The sequence below is a fragment of the Aquila chrysaetos genome, chromosome 9 (genome assembly GCF_900496995.4).
Source record: "Aquila chrysaetos chrysaetos chromosome 9, bAquChr1.4, whole genome shotgun sequence".
NCBI lineage: Eukaryota > Metazoa > Chordata > Aves > Accipitriformes > Accipitridae > Aquila > Aquila chrysaetos.
Window position 1 is genome coordinate 44,585,609 of NC_044012.1, and position 24,331 is coordinate 44,609,939.

Sequence of the window (24,331 nt, forward strand, 5' to 3'; positions counted from 1 at the left end):
ACAGAGGGCTGGAAAGACCCTGAGCCCACAGAGGCCCCTGGATGCACCACGGAGGGTGGGATGTGCGGCATGGTCTCCTGGACCTGCTGCCCCCCATAGATCCTTGTTTCCCCAGAGCTTCCAGAAGCACCTTGGGGACAGGGCTGCAGCCAAACCCCCAGGCTGCCACCTTAATCTCTTAATTCAGAGCTGCTCCACGAGGCTTTTCCCAGAAACGCCTGGCAGGGACATTGCGTGATCATGTCAACCTGTGACCTATTTTAGATGACGCTGAGCAGGTTTTCAACTCCCTTAGTCATTGATGGGAGCTCCTTGTTTAAACACCATCAGCATTTTACAAGCAGTCAGAGTCCCAGACCGAAGTCAGGCCCCCATCATGTCCAGTGCTCCTACGGACACAATCCCTATCAAAAAGAGCTGGATTAATCCAGGGAAAGGGGTACGGAGGCAGCCCCTGCGGCTGGCAGGAGCTGTACCGCACTGCTACGACGGCAAGACCTTCCAGGGCAGCTGCCATAGCTTGGTGGCAAAGGGGTGAGATTGCCAACTTGTCCAGCTACCAAAGGCACAGGAGAAACAAGGCATGTGCTTTAGCAATAAATATGAACTGTAATTCATGTTTGTTGTATCATCTTCTGGCAAACAGTCTCCGATGTTATAACCACGACTTCAGCCCTTTGCTTTGCGAGAATAAAGCCTACTGCTGACCTGAGAGCCGACTGATTGCCTGCACAAAACTACACCAGCCACTGTTTCCAACAGATCTGGGCATCTGCAACCCCAAGTGAGACCACAAGGGTCCACTTGGAGAGCTGGCGGGGGGATGCTCTTGCGATGAGTAAAGGGAAAAATCTCCCCTTTAACTCCCTGAGCCACAAGGCAAGCAGTGGGGAGAAAATCTGCAACAGCACAAACAAATGCAAGCTGTCCCAAGGGTATGAGCCTGCCAGAGCAGTCTCCTCACTCGATGTGCAGCCTGTTGAGCCTTCAGAGCAGCAGTATTCAGGCAGCTGGGCCGTTTACAGCTGCTTGCCAAGAAGGAATTTGTAACTCAGGGCAGGAAAGGGCCCCCATGAAGGTGCGACAGCCACAGCCGCTACCGCCACACTGGGGAGAGCAGAAAACATCCAGGTATTCCCCCCGATTCTCCCCAGGCTCAGGGGCCCGATCTTACTGGCTGCATCTCAGGCTTTAAATAATCCAGAATAACCAACAGTTCTGGTTCCTGAAGCCAGCTCACGCTCACAGACCTCTGCACAGGCACGGAGCATCCTCCCGCTGAGGAAGAGCAAGCAGAAACATCGCTGTGGTCCGCCTGACCTGGGAAAGCAGCTTAGGGGTAAGCACAGAGACGAGAGTAGCAGGGACGGGGCCAGCACACCAGAATTAGCTGCCCAACGGAAAGGGGATTACGTGCTCCGGCATGTCCTGGGGGCAAGCCAGCAGCCAGGGCTGGCAGGCAAAAGCTAGCTGGGGACTGGAAGAATAAAGAAGTCGGGGCTGGGCTGGCCAGACAGGAGGCTGGGGATGTGCTGCCTCTGCTGATGGTGCTCCCATCCCCAAGCATCTGTCCCAGCTCTGCTGCAGAACTGCTTCCCAGCAAGGTGGAGGCAAAGTGACAAGCTATGCTGAGGAGCTATGCTCCATCCTCCTCAAAAAAATCCACGATACTGAGCACACGATCTGAAGAGCAGCTGCTCGTGCCCATGGCGTAGGGTAGGAGCACCCAACAGAACAGGAGCTAGAGGCGAACATGGAAGAGCCGCATTTACTGGCGATATCCCAACTCTGAAGCAGTGTAGATAGAAAAGAAATAAAGGCAAGAAATGTGACAGATTAATGGTCTAGAGCTGAAACACGAGATTAGAAATTTCAGAATATGCCTGCATATTCCAGGCGCTCTTTAAATTTGTACAATCATCTAGTTACTCTATTATGTAAAATTTAATTGCCTAAGAAATCCATATAGCTTCATGCTCTCAGCAGCCAGAGCCAGGGTTTCTTATTTTTGCAATCGTTATTCAGGTTGGTTTTAAAGATTGAAATACGAGCCCTCCTGGGTAAAGGGAGTTTACTAATTCAAGTGCCACCGTTGGGCTGGAGCACAGGACACGGCCAAACCGCGGATGCAGGCAGGTTCTGCATGGCCAGGCTGCCTCCCTTTGCTTTGCACGGTGCCCTGCTGCCAGAGGGTCCGCGGGGGGGGCTGTGAAGGGTGCAGAGCAGGCTGCCCGGACAGCCCTTTTGGTTGGGATAATCGACCCAAAACCGGCTACTGGGATTCAGCATGTCAAGACACACAGGTCCAAGGAAGAGCCGAGCCCTTGCTCGGGCAGAAATTACAAGGTTTGTGAAACTCCGGGCAGCAGAGCCGGGCTGGCACTACAGCGGGGCACCGGGCAGGCAGCAGGGTTCGTAAGACAGCACCACAAGGGCTTCTGCTGCTCTGCTTTGCCCCGTGCCGAGCCGGCGTTTAGGGAGCACAGTCATGACCCACCGACCACCAAAGACAGCCAGCACCGCCCCATTCCTCCCCTTATCACCCCGCTGGTGAGCAGCCTGCGTGGAGGGACGGAGAGAAGGGAAGGCTCGGAGGCAGCGTGATTACGAGAGACTCGCTGACACTCGCTTTGAGCTCTGGCAGCACTTTCTGAGAAAAGCCCATCTCTTCTGACAGATCTGCAAGGACGAGAGGATCAGGGCTGATCCCGTACTAGGCAAAGAGCCATTTGGATGGGAAGGGACTCCTCGGCAGGGGCCGAATGTGGAAGGCTGTGAGTCGTGTCCACGGGCAGCACACACATCCAGGCAGCACGGCATCTTGCTCAGAGCCTCCCTTCTGCCGGGACTCACCTTGTTCGGGTGCTGGTGCCTCCAGGACAAGGTGGGAATCCAGACCTGGACTTGCCAGACCTGAGGGCAGACAAGCAGCTTCTGCAACACACCAGAGACCAAGGAGAGAGAAATGAGGCACCGGCCGGTGGTTCGTGAGCTCAGCCCTTGCAGGCGACCACGGGATCCCAGCAGAGCCTCTCCAGGCGGAGCAGAGCTGCTCTGCCATCTTGTTCCACTCACAGTCCCTGCAAGCATCCGATCGGCTGCGGAATAATCAGCTGCTGAAAGGCAAGCACCGAGCTGTGCAGCTCGGGAAATCTCACCTGCAAAGCCATTCACGCCCCTCTTAAAGCTATCAGGCAGAGCGGGGCATGCCGTGGAGCGATAGCAGTGAGTAATCCCCTCAACAGACACTCAGCCTTGCAGAAGCAAAGCAACCAACAAAGGGATATTTAAGGTTGCTACTGAGCACTTAATATAGTTTATATTTACAGCTTAATGGCTTTTCAGCATCACTAACTTCCATTCCAACAAAAAGACTTCTACTGTATTGCCTCAGCTTAAGTGCTAACTACATCTTCACATTAATAAATATTTTAAAACAGTGGAACTCTAAACTCCTCTGGCACAGAGCCGGCATCTGCTCAGCTGGAGTTTGCATTTGCACATGAGAGAAAACAGACGGAAAATCACCTTCCGGATCCCCAGGACCACATTAGCAAGGCACCTCTCCAGAACCATCCCAGAGCACCTCTGCGTGGGGGAGAGCTGCCTCTCCTCTCCTCCACCCCCCAAAGCAGTGGCCACAGGGGCTCCCGTGGCCCCTGCAAGCCAGCTCCCCTCCGAGGTCTGCATCTGGATGCCAGGCTCGCACGGAGGGCACACGGGGCTCTGCCGGCATGTCCCTTCCCAGGGAGTTTTCCTGGGACTCACTCCTGGGTTGATGGGGCCAAGCCCTCAGCCCTGTCCCCCAGGTGCTCCTCGAAATTCCCTTTCCCCCCTGCTGCACCCGTACATCCCACACCCTTCCACGCCTGAGCCCTGGGTGCTGGTACCTGCAGGGGGAGGCTCTTCTGTGCGGTACCCCTGTAACCCCCAACCCTCACATACGCCCCAAAGCCTCCTTCCCCTTGCTACCGAGTCCAGCAGATTCGGGCCACAGGGCGGCTGCCTGGGCACAGCAAGGAAATCACAGGCTGTGAGCAGAAGATGGGCAGAATTAGCTCCAGAAAAAAGATGTAGCTCTGTCTTCGCTCAAGCCTGAGGGGGGTCACAAAATGAGCAGGAGACAGAGACACTGTGGGATTTGGTGGAATCGACCTTCATGGAGTTAAGGACCATCTCAGACCTTCCACCTTCTGATCACAGCACATGGCGCGTGCCTTAAAACCACCTTCATCAGCATGAATTAGCAGCATGCAAGAAGCAATCCACATCACAGAGAGCCTTACCCACACCAACTGCTGTCCATGCAGAGGAGAGGGAGATGAACAGGCTCCAGAGAGATCTGCACAGCCTCCAGTGGAGAACGGGTTGAGCAGAGGACCTGAACCATAGTCATGAGAGCATCCTTCTCATAAGCCTCCGTCCAGGACTTTCCCATAGACACTGCTCCACAAGGTCTGGGTTTTCCCACAGAAAGGTCTCAGTGTGCAGAGTTAGCACTGGTTTAGCGGGTGGGCTGCACTGGCAGCGTTGGCCCCGTCTGGCTGCACTGCAAGGCTTGGGACAGGGGTACGGGCAGCAACGTGGTTCCACCTGCCAAACCACGACCCTCAGAGAGGCTCGGCGCGTACTGCGCGAAATGCAAGGCTGACAGATGGGTCATCTGAGGGTGCTGTTCCTCATAAAGCTCCTTCCTGAGAGCATTGAGACGGTTCAGCTCAGGGAACTAGAAGAAAATACAGAGCACGGCAAGATGGACCCGCTCAGGGCTCGCGCAGGTCCTTTCTGCAGCAATTAGTCCATGGATCACCTCAGCTGTAATACGGGTCTGTGGCCACAGGACCCTCTCCACCAGTGTCCCTCCAGGCCAGGCTGGGGCTTGGCTTGGTCCTCAGCTGAGCATGGTTCTCTCATGCAGTCAAGTGCTATGGCTTCAAACCCCTGAGAGATGCGAGGAGGAACCTGAAAAGCCAGTCGTAGTCTAAAGGCCATCCAGGCTCAGGGAATAACTTTTAACTAAGCCAGGAGAACATTAGCAATGAGCCACCACTGTTTAGAAAGACCGGCAAGCAAGCCCTGCTCAGCCGTTCCAGCCGCATCGGCCAGAGGACTTGAGGGCCTTGGCCCCATCACCAGAGATGTCCGCCAAGCCTTCTGCTGCCAGCGACAACACCCAGCCGCTGGCCTCTAGCCACGGGCTGCCTGCAGCAAGGTGTCCTAGAACTGTCTCCAAGCGAGCCGAGATCCTAACGGAGCCATAGAGAAAGGCATGATGTCCAGCCTGGCTTGACTGAGACCACAGCCGGGAGCTCAGCAATTTCCAGCAGGTCCCTTGAACGACACCGGAGGGTGGTTCTCCCGCAGCGGCAAGGCTGCCAAGGAACAGCACCAGCGGGACGGGGACTAGGCAGGGCTCCTGGCACCGGCTCTGCTGCTCCCCAGACATCCTCCCCGTTGCGAGACCGAGATGCTCTGCTCCTCCAGAGACCCCCGCATCACGCAAGCAAAGCGACCTCTCTCAGATCAAGGTCCTGTGGACCACAGAGTTGGGCCGTGCTGAGGAGCCCACCCTCTCCTTGCTAAAAAACACGAATTCCTGCACAGCCTCCTCAGCCAGGAATGAGGCTGTCCCACACTAACTGCATCGGCTTTTTCAAATTTAAAGCTCTTGCCACAAACTCGCCCTTTGGCTCCCAGTGGGGCATCCCTGCCGGCAAGGGAAGCAGCTAAGAAAGCAGGCAGAGGTACCGCTTTCATGTGCAGCAATGGGATGGGGTTTTGTGTCCCTTCCGAGGGACCTAATTGCACGAGTCACACACACACTCTCACGCTCCTCTGCGAATCCAGCAAGCAAAGCCACGGCTGAGAATAGCAAACATATATCAAGCACAAGCTGGGTCATCTCTGCTTTTAATTGTCTGGATGGTTTGCTACAGGAGGGAGGGGAAAAAAAACCCAACACTTTGCTCTCAAGGATCCAGCTCTGTAAACGGCATTATGCCTCAGCTTGGATAGGAAATTTTACAAAGCTCAGTTGAAGGAAAACCTTGACTTGTACAGTGAGAGATAAAAATCCTTAGCGTTCACAAATGAATGTACCCATCTGCTGTGCACCGTATTATCTCTCTCAAAAAGAAAAAAAAAAAAAAAGAAAGAAAGGAAAAAAAGAAAAAAGTGAATTGAACTTTGGATGCTTTTCATTTCCCTACAATGTGCAGCAAACTGTGATTCCTATTCATTAAGAGAGAAGATTGACATTCATTATAGTGTGCATTAAATTCCTCATTCTTCTTCTACCCTCAAAATTAGTCTACAGAGGGTAGTAACTAGTAATTTCTATATTGAATTTCTAGTAACTACAGTGGGTTTTTTCTTCCAAATAAGCAAGGCAATTATAATAAGACACACTTCTTCCTGAAATGGTAAAACAGGCACTGCCATTTGAAATCTCTGTTGCTTTCTTTTACAGCTGCAGTTAGACATGTGCACAAGCAGCTCACATGTTTGCTCCTGAATGAATTTTGGAAGAAATGCCTATACCCCGGAGCACAGGCAGCTCTGCTGTAGCTGCAGCTCTCGCCCAAAATGTCTTCCAGCTCTGGATGCGTGCAACCGCAATATACTGTCAGAGACGGGAGACCCATCGGTCCCGCCACGCACCCACGGGCTGTGGCAGGGAAGTCCCTCGTGTGCCCACACCTGCACCGCAGGCAAAGGTGCCTCTGTACAGACGAGCCACGAGCTGGCTCCCCCGTCATTTCTTCTCCTTCAGGTGAATTCCAGAAGAATTAGCCCCTCCAAGACGCCTTTGCTATTCCTTCGCTGCTGGCCAAAGACCGCCGGCTCCCAAGTACAGCAGCAGACACCGCGCCCTGCTCTCCTCCCTGGCGTGACCCAGCCCCAGAGGCAGGGGGCTTGCAGGGACCCCCCCAGACTCGCGGTCCAAACCCGGCTCCAGCCACCATCTCCTCGACTGCACGTGGGTTACCCCGCTCTCCCCCGGGACCGGACGGTCTCACGTGTAGCTCAGCCACCACTGAGGTCCCTTGTCTCTGGAGACGCAAGGGAGGTCTGTGGCAATTCAAACGAACGTGATCTTAGCAGAGCCATAAGGGTAAGTAATTAACGTCTGTGGTTTTAACTAAGCAGCCCCATCTCTCCTCAGACAGCAGGGGACCTGCAGACATTACACACAGATCAGATATCAGATGGCATGGAGAAGCAGGCTGTCTCCAGAGCCAAGAAAAGCAGCACGAGGAAGACGGGAACGGGGACAAACACTCCTTCGTCCCTGCAGCTCACAGCTTCTGATGCTGGATGCACGTCCAAGAAACTATCTCAGCTTGTACAGCCTGCCCTGGTGGCAGGACCAACCTCCGAGGGTGCACAGAGGTGCCACCCACCTTCTACGCAGACTTTTTAGCCAGCCTGGGGAGAAAAGCACGTGGGATGGAGAGGTTCTGGCCCTGCACAGGGTCTGGCTCCCCTCACCTTCCTCCGGAGGACATCCAGCTCCTCCTTCCAGCCCAAGACACATCCAGGAGGCAAATCGCTCCAGGCAGAGCCCCACGCTCTCCTCTGTCCCAGGTTTGCCGACGCAGCTCCGCTGCCCCAGCGCTCCTCAAACAGACCCCGGATTGCAGCTGGAGCAAGAGCAGCTCCCACACGCCTGGCTGGCCGTAGCCTGCCGAAGGAATTTCTTAGCAGGGCAGACGGCATGGGAGCATTACACAGCGCCGGGGCAGACATGCCGGAGTGCTTTAACCCGGTCAGTAATCTGTGAAAGACCCGTCGGCACGTGCAGCCTCTACCCAAAGCCCCCTGCCACCCCCCGCCATCCAGCCCTTTGATGATGCTGTGGGTGCACTGAGGCCACCGCGGTCTTGCTTTCGAGCAGAGCAGGTGCCACCACCTTGGGTCACTGGAACCGGACCTGTCACCCTCCCTGGAAAGGGAGTTACCACAGATAGTGGTGGCTGGAAACCTTTAGCATAGGTAGGTACCCGAGGAGGTGGGCTGGGGTCACCCCCTTGGGACCCCTTGCTGGGGATAAGGGACACGGCCACTTAGGGTGTTGCACAGCTGCCTCGGGAACAGCTGGAGACGGCTGAGTCAGCACAGCTGGAGAGGTACGTGCGAGTGCCATCACCGCACAACCCCCCTGCTCCTTTCCAACCCGCCCGCTGTCCATCTAGACAGTGAAGCCTGAAACCAGAAAAAGTCTTTTTACAGAGACACAGCAATTGTATGTATTTTGCTATTTTCAGGCCAGACTCCAAGGTCCCAACCTCTGGCCCTAAGGGACAAACTCGTGGCTGTCAGAGCTGCCCTGCAAGGTGCTGCGGGGCCAGGAGACCTGGCAGCACGACACGTGCTCACCCAGGACAGGGAATGCTCAGGAGAAGGTGCAGGTGCCACGAATGGACATTGAAGGGCACAATGGGTTTATGAGGGGCTGAACAGTCTCTTGGCACAGCCAGCAGAAGACAGATCAGTATTTCTGCCCCAGGGCAGGTGGAGAATAGAGTCTGTTATAGAAACCACCTGTCTGGAGCCTGTCAGGGCTTTAAGATGCTATCTGAGGATTGTTTAGGTTTTGCATCTTTGCCTGGCGAGCTCTCCTTTAGCCCTGCTGATTTGTGAGTGCAGCACCCAGATGCTTGTCACACACATCGCTTCATCAACCCTCAACTGACACAAATTGGGAGTACCGCAGGGAGTGAAAGGCAGTTTGGACAAGGCATGCTCCACAATGGGCTCAAAACGTCACGTTATCAGGATCAGCCAAGTAACAAACCTTGTCAGGGACACTCAGACCTCTGAACCCACTAAGCAAGGGACACAACTGCTGCCTTGCTCCTGAAGAAACTGCACCATCAGTGCCAACACACGAATTGAGATAGCTTTAGTAAAAGCAGGCTACCTCCTTTTACTGTCCCTCTTAGCTATTGCCCTTGATGTCCTAAAGACAGTGGAGACCAGGAAAGCCCAGCCCGGCTGGTAGAAGAGCAACGTGGAGAAGGGGGGCAGAGGAGTAGGTCTGTCTTGGTCTGACACTTCTCCCCAGGGTAAGAGCATAGTTAACGTGAATTGAAATTCTATGTCCCCAGAGGCAGCAGATCACAGAAGTGGGTGACACCAGCACAGCATCCAGATCTGGGAGAGGAAATGCTTCCTGAAATGGAAATATTCCTCAGTGAGCTATTGCAAAAAGATTTGGAGGCAAAGGGGAGGAAACTGCTCCAGGTCATTCAGCCTGCAGACCTTCCTTGGAGCTCCCAGAGGACAAGCGGACGGTAAAGCCCTTTTTCTCAGGACCTAAGTTCTCTGAAAGAACAACTCATGGGATTTGCTTGAACGGTTCCTCCTGCAGTAGGGCAATTCTCTGAATAGCTTTCCAGGGACATAAATCCACCACAACTCAGGACTTGAGTTCCCCGCCCAGGAACCCACCTCCTTCTTGCATCTGTGTATTAACCACAGCTGCAGCTCAAACCCCAGTGTCCTTTCTCTTTAGACAAGTGAGGACTCCCCTTCTGAGAGGCAATTTTTCATCAGAAAATGTGAATATGGTGAAAGCTCCATATATTAGCGCTAGTTTCAAGAAAACTTTTTTAGGAGGGGCTGTCTCTGGACCAGGAAGGTACTTCTGGTCAAGGAGCATGCAAAGTCCAAAGTTACCCCAGTGGTCCAGGCACTCATGCAGGCTTCGGGCCAGTTCAAATCCCAGTTAGCCAGTGGGATCAGAAGCATGCTCCATGCAAGCCACTGCTGTGAGGTGATAACGCTCTAATCCCCACCTCCACGTGGAGCCATTCTTCTTTGTGTAAATAATCCAGCCCACTTCAGTCCAGAATGCCTGCGTAGCCTTGGGGCGGGCTGTCTAGGTCTGGTACAGGGCCCTCTTCTTGCCACACGGGCTTAAACCAGCGTCCCTTGGGTGACGCCGGCCATCGGCCACACGCTCTCAGGCTGCACAGGACAGGGAAACCCATCCCTGCACCGCTCTCATCTTTCCACCCACGTTGCCGAGACAAAGACCGTGATGCTTTTTCGGCGCCCAAGCAGCCACAGGGAAACATCTGGCAAAACCAAGGGCTCCGGCAGTAGCTGCAGCCCTCAACTATCAGCTGGGAGACCAGCAGCTTTCCCGTACGGAGCCTGCCACGACTCCCTTTCCTGCACTGCCCTGCTCCTGGGGGATGAGGACTGAGCGGGCAGCATCCTCCTCACCCCGACTCGTTGCTCCCTGACTTGGTGGCCATCCCTGTCCTGCGTTCCCCTCCAGTGCTCACGGTCCTTCTCCTGGAGACTGCTGTGTGCATTGTTTATGAATTGAGAAGTTTTTAATACACCTTGTGATGGATTTGTAATGGCTCTTATCTGAATTTACAGAGAGTTGCAGAATACATAGCAGAGATTCGACATTCTCTTAATTAGCACCCAAGCAAATAAGAGCACACTAGATCTGGAGATCTTCAGGGCCTCACGCTCCCCTTCTCAGAGCCACTGGAGATGTGAGTGTAATTTCAAACAGTTAAGGCTGCTTGGAAGGGCACCTCCAAGGTATTTGTCATCACTTTCAAAACCCTTATTTACTCTCTGCTGTTTCCAAAAACCCCTCTGGGAGCTGGGAAATGAATCTATTTTCCTACTGAAACCCATCACATGGACATCCTGCCTTGCTATTTTTAGGGATGCTTGTGAAGGCAGGCTACACTCTGCTCTGTTATTTCAGGGTCTTGCTAGCCTGGAGCTGCCCACGCTGGCTGCTATCGGAGGGTCCTGGAGGAGAGCCCAGCTGCACACCTTGGCTTGTTCTTTGAGAGCTCCTGCTCTGCTGACCCTGAAGCATTTGTCCTAAACAAAGACAGATCTGTAGTGGCAAATGTAATAACTCAGGGAACTGTAAAACCTGCAGGGAACGCTCTGCACCAGGGCCACACAACCAGAGCCATTCGCAGTGCTCTTCAGGTACATTCTGCCTCCCCAAAGCCACACCTGAAGCTGGCACAGCCCACATAGGTATGGTGGAAATGCCGCAGAAATAGGCATATCCACGCCGGCAGGAACTCATAAAAGCAACAGAGCTGATGTGGGAGCAAAGGCTTTGGCACAGATGGTCCAGCAACCAGGGCAAAGCCCTCCTGGAATGTTGATACAGTCTCTGTTTATTCACCTGTGCTGAAATCCATCTTCTTTGCACAGTCACTCCTGCCTGCACTGTAATCACACTTTTTTTTTTTTTTTTTCTCCACAGGTACCTCCCAGGGACAGCCTGTAAACTCAACCCTTCATCTTAGTCTCTGGTCTGAGCTAGGACCGTCCTATCAGTCACTGCTAGCTTTGACAGCCGGGATTCCCTTCGGCTCTTTCTCTGCTGCGCATTCAACCGAATGGGGAGCTCCCTCCTGCCGCCGCAGCAGCATCATCTGGATCCGACCCCGCAAGCGTTCCCCTCCCTCGAGGCAGAGGAGCCCTCTCCGGCGCTGGCTCCCACGAGCCGCTCTCGCCGCTGTGAGATGCGTCACTGCCGACAGCTCCCCGGCCCGGCGACGGGGACGTCATCCTCCTTACGTCACTCAGGAGCCAGCTCAAGCCACCGAAACACGTTCCGCCCGTCACATCGCATCGGTTCAGGGCAGCTTCTGCTGGCAGCAAGGCAGAGCACGGGAGCTCCTGCTCGCAGGGAGCACCTAACGTGTCCCTGGAGGACCCAGCTCCCCACGCTGCGGGCCGGCCAGATGCATCCCCGGAGACGGAGCACATGCCGCTGATGCCCGCTCCCCTCCCAAGACCAGGCAATCCCAGCTTGATGCCCTGAGTGACATTTCCCGGGAAAAGAACAGCACAGTAAATTCAAAGGTTAAATTTGCATATTTCCCGGTGCTGCTCTGAAGAGGCAGACAGCCGTTCGGGATGAACTGCTGCCAACCTGCTGCAGTGGGAGCACAAACACCCTGTGCCCACCAAGGCTGGGGGACCCTTTTGGGTGGCACCATGCAACTTCTCCACAGTGACCTTTAGTTCTGAGACGGAGCAAACCGAAGGACCGCAAGCAGTGGAGGGGACGACGTCTTGGCCATGCATCTGCAGAGCAGCCCAGGGCACCAAGGAGGAAGCCAGCACTACCTCCATTACCCCATCTGAGGAAGAGCCAGGACTGGATGCGTTCTGGGAAGAAGCAATGAAGACACTTCTGTATTAACTAGCATGACATCTGCTTTCAACAGTGTGCCTGGGACTGTATCGCTCCAATAATGTGTCCAGGGAGGCCACAAAGAGTCTCCACAAAAAGCTCCAAAGGCTACAGGCTCAGCAAAATGCTGCATATTAAATACTCTTTACAGTGTGTGCAGAAGGACTGTTACAAATTCAAATGAACAAGGCGCGAGTGAATCACCCGACAGGGAGGGTTTGGCTTCAGCTAAGCAGAAGCAAAGCAGCAGTCAGGGAGGGCTCTCAGTGGGAGAGGGCTCAGGCTCAGCCACAAGCTACTAAAACACAGGGAGAAACTCTTTGGCAGCACGCATGGTGGGAGAAACAGAGGGCCTCCCCTGAAGCGTGGGCACAGGACTACCCTGCAGCACCAGTTTCCCAGCTCAGCAACGCCACGTAGCTCAGCGTCAGTCTTTCGGTAACACTAAGCAATGCATATCCACCGTTGCTAAATGCGTATTCAATATTGATCTTTACCTACTGCCTTTTGTTTCCCCAGCCTTGTTTCTGCTCCTCCAGATGGTAGCGTTATGCTTTGAAGAATAAACCGCTCTCTCATCTCCTTAGCAAGCTCCTCTGAAGCAAGACATCAAGGTGGCAATGCTTGAGAGGGAGCAGGTCGTGAGGACGCACCTGCACCCAGAACCGTCGGGTGAGGAGAAAACAGGGTCCAAAGACGGGCAGTGCCGAGGCTGGTGGCACCAGCTGCTGGTTTTCCAGAAGGAGCTATTCTGGCGGGCACTGGTGACGACCCCTCTTTGCATTCCTGCAGGCAGCAGGGCTGTCTCATAGCCTCAGCTCTCCTCCATCCCTGCCAGAAGTGCGAGAGCCTGCAGGTCGGCGTTGCTGGATGTTTTTCTGAAAATAGAAATACGTGGCCCTTGCTGCACCTTCCGTGGACTTTCAGCAGGACCTCGTGGGAGGCAGCTCCGGAGGACTCTCCTGCTAGCGAAACGCTCTCCTCCTACGCTTTTCAGCGTGTTGCCATCTGGCTGTTCTATCGGAAGCAACAGCCAAGCTATCCTCCCTGTGCCATTCGTCACCGTGCTTTCTCCTATACACTGGCCCATCTTTTCCATCTCCCTTTGTCATCAAGTAGCTCCAGCCCCTTTGAGCTCTCTTCATGTCAAACTCTCTTTATGTCCTCAGTAATTTAAGCCAAAAAGAGAGAAAGGGGTGGAAGGAACCACGATTCTCCAAGGGAGGAGGCACCGCTGATTTACATACAGACCTTCCATTTTCTCCTCATCCAGTTTCTGTCCCCCTTCACACACGCTCCCGTTCTGGCTGCCAGAGCCCCACGCCGAGATGCGCACCAGGCTCCCAGCTCCCCTGGAGCCCGGCGCACGGGTGAGGACAGGGAGCACCGCTATGCTTTTCCCAGTGCTGAGCCTCGTGCCTCATCGGCTCCAAAACCATCAGATCACACAGGGCTCAGCCCCTGCAACAGACAGCAACGCTGACTGCTGCCCAGATGCTTGGCACAGCCTGTCACTCGCATGTATTCAGCAGAGCCGTTTGTTTAATTATTTTTGTTCCATCTCTCTGATTTTCCTGTCTCTTTTGGGTGACAAACAAGCCGGACCCCCTTCCCTGTCACAAGCCGCGTGCTCATCCCGTGATCATTTTCACCCCCGTCCCATGATAGAAACAAAGGCACCCCCTCGTGCAGCACTCGCCAATCCCTCCTTGCTTGTCCAAACACACGTATGGCCTCTGCTCACGTAGCCCCACACACGTGCACGTGGTATCCACGTGCATCCAGGCACAGCCACACTCCGCGATGGGCATTTTGGTCTTACAACCACGAGTACAGCCTCATGATCCAGAAAGGACCGGAGGGCCACTGCAAGGCTGCGCAAGCGTGCACTTGGCCCGAATGATTGATCTTGGCCATCACCTCCATCCTTCCCAAGCACGAGAGGCTTGGGGGAAGCAGGAGCGGGGAGCCAGGGATCACGCGAGCTGCTCTGGCAGGCTGACTCCAGCCTGAGCCGAAGGTGGGTCAAGGCTCTTTTACAGGAGCTGTTGGGGTGCACTTGCAAACACTGTTCATCTCCTTTTCCTCTCCGTCAATTTTGACACTCACAAGGAGGTGCAATTTTCCTTACCGCATCATTTAGCTCCCATCACACCGAGAGATTCCTGTGCCATTACAGCCCTGTCTCCCATTATCACTTCCCACGTCTGCTGGTGCCAAGTGTCAGGCTCATTCTTTTAATTCACAGGATCTCTCAGTTTTAGAGAGAGCAGTAAATGCCTGCTCCTCCCCAGCCCTGCACGCAGGGAGAGCTCACACGTCTTTTTTAGCAGTCCAGCGCTGCATTCCCCAGGGTCAGAGCAATAGAACCCGGGTACCTGCAGTACCGCAGGCCATCGGTTTGCCCGGTCTCCTTCCCCAGGGATGTTCAGTCTGGAGTCAGTCTCTTCTGAACACAGGAGATGTGGGGACAGGCGGGGGGGAGGCAGACCTAACGACTGTCACCCTCCTCTCTGGACAGAAGGACAACAATACGCTGACGAGGATTTATCAGGAGGGGCCGCTGGCCCGTGGCCTCTGGATGTCACACGCTAAATCGTTTGCCTGACAGCAGGTCACCAGCAGAGCTGGACCTCGCGCCCCGGCCAGGCAACCCCGTGCTCTACCCACTGGCCCGTACGCTGTCTGCATTGCAGCAGACAGCGGCAGATGCCTCGGCTCAACTACGCCCGTCTCCCACCGGCACACAGTGAGCGCGGGCAACCCCCAAACTCCTCACTGGGTTTTTTAGGAGTTTTGACATCAGCAGTTTCCCCCCAGTGAGCCCATGCCTTAAGGGGTGGCTTTACGAGCAAGAAACAGGGCGCAAACGTGCACGGCAAGGGGGTCACGCTCAGATGAGCGGCAGTGAAGCCTTCATCTTAGGAAGAGAGGAGCGTCCTGGTTTTGGCTGGAATAATTTTCTTCCCAGTAGCTGGTACAGTGTTATGTTTTGGATTTAATATGAGAAGAATGTTGGTAACACACTGATGTTTTCAGTTGTTGCTAAGCAGTGTTTAGACTAAGTCAAGGATTTTTCAGCTTCTCGTGCCCAGCCAGCAAGAAGGCTGGAGGGGCACAAGAAGCTGGGAGGGGACACAGCCAGGACAGCTGACCCCAACTGGCCAAAGGGGTATTCCATACCGTGTGAAGTCATGCCCAGTATATAAACTGGGGGGAGTTGGCCTGGGAGGGGGAATCGCTGCTCTGGAACTAACTGGGCATCAGTCGGTGAGTGGTGAGCAATTGCACTGTGCATCACTTGTTTTGTATAACCCAATCCTTTTACCATTATTATTGCCATTTTATTATTGTTATCATCATCATTATTATTTTCTTCCTTTCTGCCCTATTAAACTGTCTTTATCTCAACCCACGAGTTGAGATCGAGAGTTTTCGATTCTCTCCCCCACCCCACTGAGTGGGGGGAGTGAACAAGTGGCTGCGTGGTGCTTCGTTGCCAGCTGGAGTTAAATCACGACAAGGAGCAAGCTAGAAAGCCTCAGAAACCCAGCCAAAACCAACACAGCTCAAACACTTCCAGAGCATCCATCTCAGCTGCAGCAACAGGAGGGACGAGGGTGCAGGCAGGGAAACAAGTCCACAGCACACAGAAAGCTGCCTTGGCTGGCACCCACTGGGTGTTTGCCAACAAAACAAGCTCAAAAGGCAGGCACTGAATACGTCAGAGGGTTGGGATCCCCCTCCAGCACCAAAGGCAGAGACCGTTCAGTGCAGGGAGTCCCGGGGAGCCCAGAACAGCTCCTCTCAATGCCTACCAGTCCTGCAGCCCATCCATCCCGGCGCAATCCCAAGACGTTTCACATAATGCTACACAGGTGGCAAGGCTGGAGCAGGCAGTCTGTCCTGGGGGATCCTCACGATAATAAAAACATGCCAGGTACACCGGGGTGAGGGGCAAGCCCAGCTCTAACACCCACGCAACACGCACCGTGCCAACTTGCCACCAACTCACGCACGCAGCGACACACAGTTGGTCCCTTCGCCGCGTGCCGGCTCCCGGCAGCAACATACCGGCTTTCCCAAGGGAGAGCAAATTCCAAATTCCCCGTCCATCTGATGGGAGAGTGCCAAGTGGCTTCTCCACCCCATTCCCCCGTCAGTCTGCACCCACAGATACCTCTTTCTCCATCAAAAGCGGGGTGCGCGCATGACCCAGGTGGACCCAGGTCAAGCTCTCCCAAGCTCCTCGTACATCCAAGGCCCTCAGGAAATGACCAAGCAAACTGCTTTGAAGAAGACTTTGTCCCCGCAGCCCAGCTGGCCACCCAGAAGCTTAGGATTAATTGTAAGCCTAGCAAAACACTAGGAAAGCCAAAAATAAATACAGCGAAAGAAGAGCATTTCCCACTGGAAAGCCATGGCCAAGTAAAGTCAGTCTCTTCTGGGCTGGTTCCCAGGAGGCAGCTCAGATTCATTTATTGTGCCACTCATATAAACGTCTCTCTTTGGCTGTGCTGCTCCCTTGGTGCTCCCTTCCAACCTGGGAGAAAAAGGGCCCATTATTCAGACATAAAGCCACTCGTCGAGCAGGAAAGCGGAGCCCGGGCAGTCGCGTTGCCCGAGCGCCGGCAGCAACCCCAGCCCCAAGCAGAGCCTCTTGCCAGGGCTCAGGACCACCCTCCGCTGCACGCGGAGGAGGATGCAGCCTCGGGAAAACCAGAATAGTGCTCGCTGACCTGGGGACGCCATTTAGACAATCACTGCCTGATTTCTAGGCACCGCGTTTCCCTCGGAGCGCAGCCGGCGCTGCGGCAGCAAAAATCGTGTCGCGATAGAACCGGCTCCTGCTAAAAAGACCGGGAGAGGTGGTTCATCTGTCCTGTGGGTAACGTCAAACCCAAAGATGTTACCTCTTCCAGTCTTAGCTTCAAGCCACAGGCCCTCGGCCAGGCGCTGCCTCCAAGCCCCAGGTGAAGTCTCGCTTCACCGCACGACGTCAGAAATTGGGGCTTAAAGATGACACGTCGAAGCCTGCACGAGCTGACACCCCCATAATGCCCAGACAGGCTTGACTGGCAGAATCCCTTTGCTGTCTCGCCCAGAGGGTCTAAAATTCATTTTGTGGATTGAAATTGAACCAGCCAAGCGAGAGATTCGGCAGCTGTCGGTCTCCACAGAGGAGTGCAAACGCGGGGGGAGCAGGGGCTGGGGAGGAGCGATGCAGCCCACCAGCCCAGCCTGGGCAGCTCCCCAGGGACTTCCCAAAGTCTGGGAAGGGCGCACGGGCAGGGAACGTCCCACACCACCGGCAGGGAAAGGCAGCACCAGCACACAGCCTTCTCGCACCGAAATCCCACGCTGGCCACGGCTCTTTCTCTGGAAAGAGCCGGGCTGCCCTGCAGACCTTTGCGTGCTCCACGGAGACCCCAGGGCGAGGTCTGCAGAGGGGTGTTAAGGCAGAGGAGCAGGGCCAGAGCAAAAAAAACCGGCAAGGCAGATGCGTGACGTGAGGAGCCAGGCGATGCCCTCCTGCCTGCCTGCAGCTCCCGGCTCCTGCAGCAGGCGACCGGACCAAGAGCAGAGGCAGCGAGGCGATGCCCGCCTGCGGCAGGTGACCCCTCAGCACCAAACGGGCTCACCGCTGGCGCTCAGCCCAGGGACATCCCCGCCCTGAGTTCAGGTGACGGGCAGATCTCAGCTTGCCCCCGCTGCCGATTCCCGCTCCTGCCCCACATCTGGCAGCAGCTGCTGTCCCAGCCCACGGGTGGTGGAGGACGGAGAGCAGGTCCGACGGGCCACCTCCACGTCCAGCTTCCTCGCGGCGGAGCAGTCTCCCACCATCCATCACTACGCGTGTGGTTAACGCTACCGCTCAGGACTGTGAGCTGCTGTAATTACCATTATTAATTCCCCCCTCCCTTCAGGACATATTAGCTGCAAATTGAGAAAAGAGGGAGGGAGAGAAGTCCCCTGGACTTGATAAATCAGCTGCTGACAAAGAACCGACGTCTGCACTTCAGTACGTGCGGGACGCAGCCCCGGAGCGTGCCAGCACCGCTCTCCCTCCCAACAGTGCCGCCCCTTTGCTGGCTCCCGGCCGCCTCACCGCATCCCCCCCACCTCCAGCCCTGCTTGCTGAAGCCGACCCTTGTTAGCAAAGGCCAAGGGACTTGGCTGCTCGCGATTAACGCCGCTTCTGCCCATTATCGAGCCAAACGCAGACCGCACAAGCATCCCGGAATGGAAACAAACGCCCAGAACGCAGCTGGCACGACGCACTTGGAAGTCACGGAGGGGCTTGTGTTTGCGGTCGCATCTCTCCAGGCAGCCGTGCCGCTCTAAGGAAAGGTCCGAATTCAAACCGAGTTTGTTAAGCGGAGGCAAACCTCAGCTGGTTTCGTCCTCACCAGAGTTAAGGCCAGTCTAGAGGAAGGTGAGCGGGGACAGAATTAAACAGACCCGTGATACAAGTGCCTGCGTGGACCCGAAGCAATTGGCCTTCACGGTGGCCAAGGTCCCCAGAGAGGTCCCAGCCCTGCTGTTTGCAGGAGACCCAGAGGAAGCCTGAGCTTATGGAACGAAAGCTGCCAAATCTCTTTCAGCCCTAGGACACTGAAGACCCTCCTCTTGCCCCCGGGGTAGCCATTTCCAAAGCAGCTCCCGCCTGGGTGCACTCCACAGCTTGCAGAACTGGATGTACAAATGTTGGGGGCCGCAGCTCCTCGCAAGCACAGGGCTGCAGCAGAAAATGCCACAAAATCCTGGAAAGCCAAGATAACACTTGGTGCCATTACTCCTGACAGCAAAAGTGGCCTGAACAAACAGGAGGGGAAGGCTACCGCCAGTTTGAAGCCTGCTGGTTCTTGCAGAAAGGCTGCTGACCTGTGCAGGACAGAGAGCCTGGCGATAAAACCAGAGAGACTTCACTTCACCCGAGACAAACAGCTTCAAAGTGCCCTCCAGACCAGGACACGGACGTTCTCGTGCGGCACGAAGAGAGACGGTAAGCAGTAAATACAAGCCCGCGTCTCATTACCCACCCGACAAAACAGGCTGCTGTCGAATTGTGTGGATACTGTGAACGACAAGAGCGTCGCCAGCGCACACGCTCCTGCCTTTTCTCTGAAGGGAAAGGGACAGACAGCCCTCTAGTGTAAAGCCAACGCTAACCATGTTTGCACGGGCATGGAAAGCATTAATCACAGCCAGATCCACACCAGACGCGTGCGCTTGGGCAGGGACCTGTGCCCAGGGAGAGGGTTTTCTTCCCAACTTCCCACCGCCCCTCAAAACACGCTGATGCCAAGGAGATGTGCAAGTCCTAAAGGTCCCGGTGGCTTTCAGGTGATCATTTTTCTCTGCAGAGACATGGAATCATAGAATTGTTTACGTTGGAGAAGACCTTTAAGATCATCACGTCTAACTGTCAACCCAACACCACCATGCTCACTAAACCACGTCCTGAGTGGAATGTTAACAAACTCAGTATTTGCTCTTAGGATTTCAAAAGACGCCTTTTGTCAAAGGAGGGTACGTAGCCTTCACAGCCTGACACCAGCACTCAGAAAAGGCTTCTGAAATCCCACCTTGTCCGGCAGCTGATGGCGTGTCTCTGACAAAGCCCCCCATGGCGCCCGGAAGCAGGGAAAGCTGAATTTGGGGCCTCCAAAGATTTTTTTTTTTTCCTTTCCTCTCCCTCCTCCCTTCTGATTAAGAGGCAGACCGAGTTCACATCTCCTCCCCGCACACGTTGCTGTGTTATGCACATGGGGTATTGTACGTGGCTCTGATCATCACTCACAGCCTTAAGAAAGACGCACAATTAAAATCAATATTTAAAGTCATCAAACAAGCACACACAAATTTTAACAGCCACACAATTCACTCTGACATAACGACGCAGGGTGCAGAGTCGAGAGCTGTGCTGGAGTGCCGAGAGCACAGTTCTGCCCACAGTCTTCAAAATTTAATGAAAACACACCAGTTTTAAACACTTTCCCAAATCCAGCTCACAAAATCTGTCACTTTGATGTGAATGGTCCCAGTCTTAGACTAATCAGTCACTTTTACTTTCTCTTTAGTAGCTAAAGACGCAAATGAACTCCCAGCAAACTGCACAGCTTCAGGAGAAGAATTTGGCAGCCAGATGGTTCTTGCAAAAGATTTGTTCTTAGCAAAAAAAAAAAAAAAAAAAAAAAAAAAAGTTAACCCGTTTCCCCAATGAACAGCACACAGGAGATGATCTGACACATCAGCAAGCAGTTCTGAACTGTTATCTTAGAGCATCAGTTCTACCACAGAAGTGCCCCTTCTTCCTAAACTGTCATGTAAATTATAATTATTGCTAATAACTGATCAATTAGTACAAGTCCATGCAAGGCACTATAATTATCCCGTGCACTCAGGGAAGAAAAGAAAGCATCAAATTTGAATGCAAACATTCCTTTGTTTCCAGCAGGAAGGTGCAACACAGAGAGATAAAAGAAAGCACAACTGTTAAAAAGGCAACAAGATTCAAAGAGCCATCTGAGGGAACGTGTCGAACTCCCACGAGATGGAGCAAAGCTGTGACGGGCTGGAAACTCCCATCCAGGCAGTGAACCTCACTCTACTGGTGTATTTGCATTTGCTTTCTCTGGGCCTTTTTTTCATCTCTCAATGTGGAATTGCAGCTGTGGATGGGGATCAAAGCATAGCTGACAATAAAGGCTCTCCAGACCTTCATGGAGACCTCCTTGGATAAAGTACAGAAATGCAGGCCAAGAAAGTTTTTCTCAGTCAACTCCAGGAAATAAACAGCAAAACAAGTATCATTTGGCAAAAGGACTTTCATCACCTAAGGATGTTGATGGTGGAAGGGAGAAGGCAACCCATGTCAAGGACTAGATTCTCCTTAGCTGTCTGGACTGGAACTTGGGCAGCAGCACAGGGAACAACCATTCAGCAGGGCGATTTGGAGAAGCCAAGTGCAGGATGGGAACCCTGGACTTCTTCAAATGTTTCTGACCCACTGCTAAATAACACTTTAGTACAGTAAAGAAACAGTGTCACATGCAGGTAGGCATCTCTTTACTTAAATGTTCAAGCTTTTTGAATGAGCGAAAGAGGAACAGTATGAAGAAGTTACTCACCTGGTACAAGAAGTGCATAAAGTTCTGCACCTGGGGCAGAATAACCCCATGCATCAATACCAGCCTGCAAACTGCGAGCGGCAGTCTGCTGTAAATGGCCTGGGAGCTATGGTGGACACCAAGGTGAGCATGAGCAAATGGTTGCTGAGAGGAGTGTGGACAGCAGAGTGGGGGAGTTACTGTCCCTCTCTGCTCAGGACTGGGGAGGCTGCACCTCAAACACTGTGTCCAGTTGTGCTCCCCGAGTCCAAAATTAACGTGGGGAAACAAAAAAGGTCCAGTGGAGGGCGAGCTACACGGTCAGAAGCCTACAGCACGCGTCCTACAAGGTCAGGTAGAGGGAGTTAGGATGGTTGGGTCCGGCAAAGAGGAGGTGAAGGCAATCTCATTGCAGCCTACAGCTACTCAAAGGCAGTTATAAGGATGACGGAGCCAAACACACCTTTGTGAGGCCAGATTACACAGCAAGGAGCCACAGCCAAGAACTGCAGTTTGGGAGGCTCAGTTCAGACATCAGGAAAAGCTTTTAAATCGGCTCCAGCGCTGGGAAAGGCCAGCAAGTCTCCATCATTGGAGATTTCCAAAGCTTGGCTAGAGAAAGCCACAGCAGACCTGATCCGACATTAGCAATAGCCCTGCTCCGGGTGGGAGTTGGGACCCTCCAGAGAGCCCTTCCCACCAGCACCTCCAGGATTCTGGGATTTGGCCATCCTAAACCATGTCCTCAGAGAGGTCTCTGCCAATGCACAGTGTCCAGGAAAGGCTTCCAGCACAGGGTGCATTTAAGGACTAAAGAGCTTCTGGGAAACTGCTTTAACTAACACTGATGTGCAACACCATGCTGGGAGAGCTGTAACCAGTATACAGAAAGTACGTCCAAGGGCTTCATCCCCAAAGGCAGTCAGAAAAGCAGACATACAGGCACAAGACAGAAACGCGTGGAAGCATCTGCTGCCTTCCTGAGTGTCCCTGCCAGGGACCCTGACTGTGACCCCCACTCTCAGGTCCTCTCAACGCCTGAACTCACAGGGACAACCACATACTCCCATCAAGCGTGGACCCAGGCACTATGCACACCGTCACTCCTGCTCCACCACTGCCATGCCTAGTGACAGACAAGAGGCACCCCGACCATGCCAAAGGGACACAGGCATGGTCCTGATCCAGGCCAGGTGACAAAGGGCTTGAGCAGCCTTGGCCAGACAGGCCAAGAAATCTGAGCTATGGAAGAGGAGAGGATATCTCCATCCTTGGAGATTACATCCATCCTTGACAGGACAAGCCCCTGAGCAACCCAATCGAGCTTTGAAATTAGCTGTGCTTTGAGCAAGAGGTTGATTAGATACCTCCAGATCTCTCTTCCAAACTCTTCTATGATTTTATGAAAGCAAATACTCTGTAACCCCTGCCTTGCCTGACGCGTGCAGAGAGGACCCTAACACTGCTGGCTGTCTGGGGGAGAAGGGCTGCAGCCTGTCATCAGGCTGATGCCTCATACTACTTGAGCTACCAAGGAACCATATTAAAAACCACAGCATTGGAGTACTTTCTTGCTTCCAACCTCCTCAACGTTTTGCACATGCTTGTGTAATGCTTCTGCTTTTCTTGACAACCAGGAAGGCTAAAAAATAAAACTCAAGTACTTTTCTAATCCCCCGATTCCAGGAGCAGAGAGACTTGAGAGGGACAACAAATACTGTAACATCTGCTGGTGCTATTGATCAGCTCCAAGCTACAATGCAAAGGCAGGCCAGACCAGAGAGACAAACCTGCTGTTGATGCAGTAACACCCCTAAGGAGAATATCATCCGTCTTGTCACCTGACACTGTGTCACTGCTAAAGAAGTGACTGGCAATTGCACAGACCTCCACGTCTTAGCTCTAGACTGACCTTTAAGCATATTCTGGGTCCCTCGGGAGATAACTCAGCATTGCTCTCCCAGCGTTTGAGCTGGAAAAGCTGAAACTAAATCACAGAAAGGCTCATTGACCCAGTCAAGGATACAAAGAAGTCAGAAGCAGGGCCAAGACCAGACTCCAGAAGCCCTGACTTCCAGGAGCTCTCTAAAAGCCAAGTAAATATGGACAGAGTCTGTGCAACACCACACGCAGATGTGTTCTGCCTTACACACAGGCAGGGCCTTTCCATGCATGCTGCACACAGGCCATAGGAAATACCTGTGTCAGTTTGATGCCAATCTGCTCCGAGTCTACGTGTCATCACTGACCACCACCATAATGGATAATCAGCCACCCAAAACTCACGCTGCTGCATGTCCCGATAGCCATAAGAAGACACCAGCACAGGCTGAGGTGAGTTTGCACATTTTAGCAAAGTCTGTATGAATTGCTTTGGCATCTCTGTGCAAACATGGAAGGATCCACCCTTGGCTTCTTTTAGCTGATGATGCCTTTTCAGTACAATTGTCTCCTTTTCCCTCAGTCTCTGGAAACCTCCAGGAGGTGCAACCACAAGCATGAAAGGGGAGGAGAGGTTGGGCTTTGTAGATCACAAGCCTCCCTCCTCCCTTCCACACCTCTGTGTGTGTCTGTGATGGAGAAGCCCTGAAACCCTGTTACTCACAAATCCCAGACAGATCCATCTGGCTCGAGGACACAGCACAAAGCTTTCCTCATGGACAGGAGGGAGAAGCCCTAGTGCAATTCCCAGCCCTCGCAGGCACCACTGTGATGCTGCCTCTTACAACACCTCTTTGCAGTGGTACAGGATACTCCTATTCCACTGTGTATGTGCCTCCCACATTAAAAAAAAACAAACCAAAACCTCTTTAGGAACATCAAAAGAGGAGCTCGGCACTCAGAGGTATGTCTTAATGAAGGTGACAGCAGCAGAAAGCATTGCAAATCCAAGGGGAAGAAAACGCACACCTAATTAGACCGACTCCTTTCTTCTCCCTTCGGTTCTGCCTCTGGCTGGATGCGCAGGGTGAATCCTGCGCTGGGACTGCAGCTTCAGCCTCTCCACGAGGATGCACCC

The 24,331-nt window shown here is 53.7% G+C and overlaps 1 protein-coding gene across 3 annotated transcripts in view; it reads right to left on the reverse strand.

The window, feature by feature from the left end:
• Positions 1 to 24,331, reverse strand: part of RTN4R (reticulon 4 receptor) — an 81,171-nt gene that overhangs the window by 52,349 nt on the left and 4,491 nt on the right. Inside the window, exon 1 of one of the 3 annotated variants that reach the window (XM_030026628.1) lies at positions 16,380 to 16,793. The exons of 1 other annotated variant lie outside the window; for it this stretch is intronic. In XM_030026628.1, coding sequence (XP_029882488.1) covers positions 16,380 to 16,677 — 298 coding nt within the window. In that variant the 5' untranslated portion in view covers positions 16,678 to 16,793. Of the gene's footprint in view, positions 1 to 2,853; positions 3,077 to 16,379; positions 16,794 to 24,331 lie in introns of those variants that run through there. One more of the 3 variants, XM_030026629.1, reaches the window with a different exon arrangement.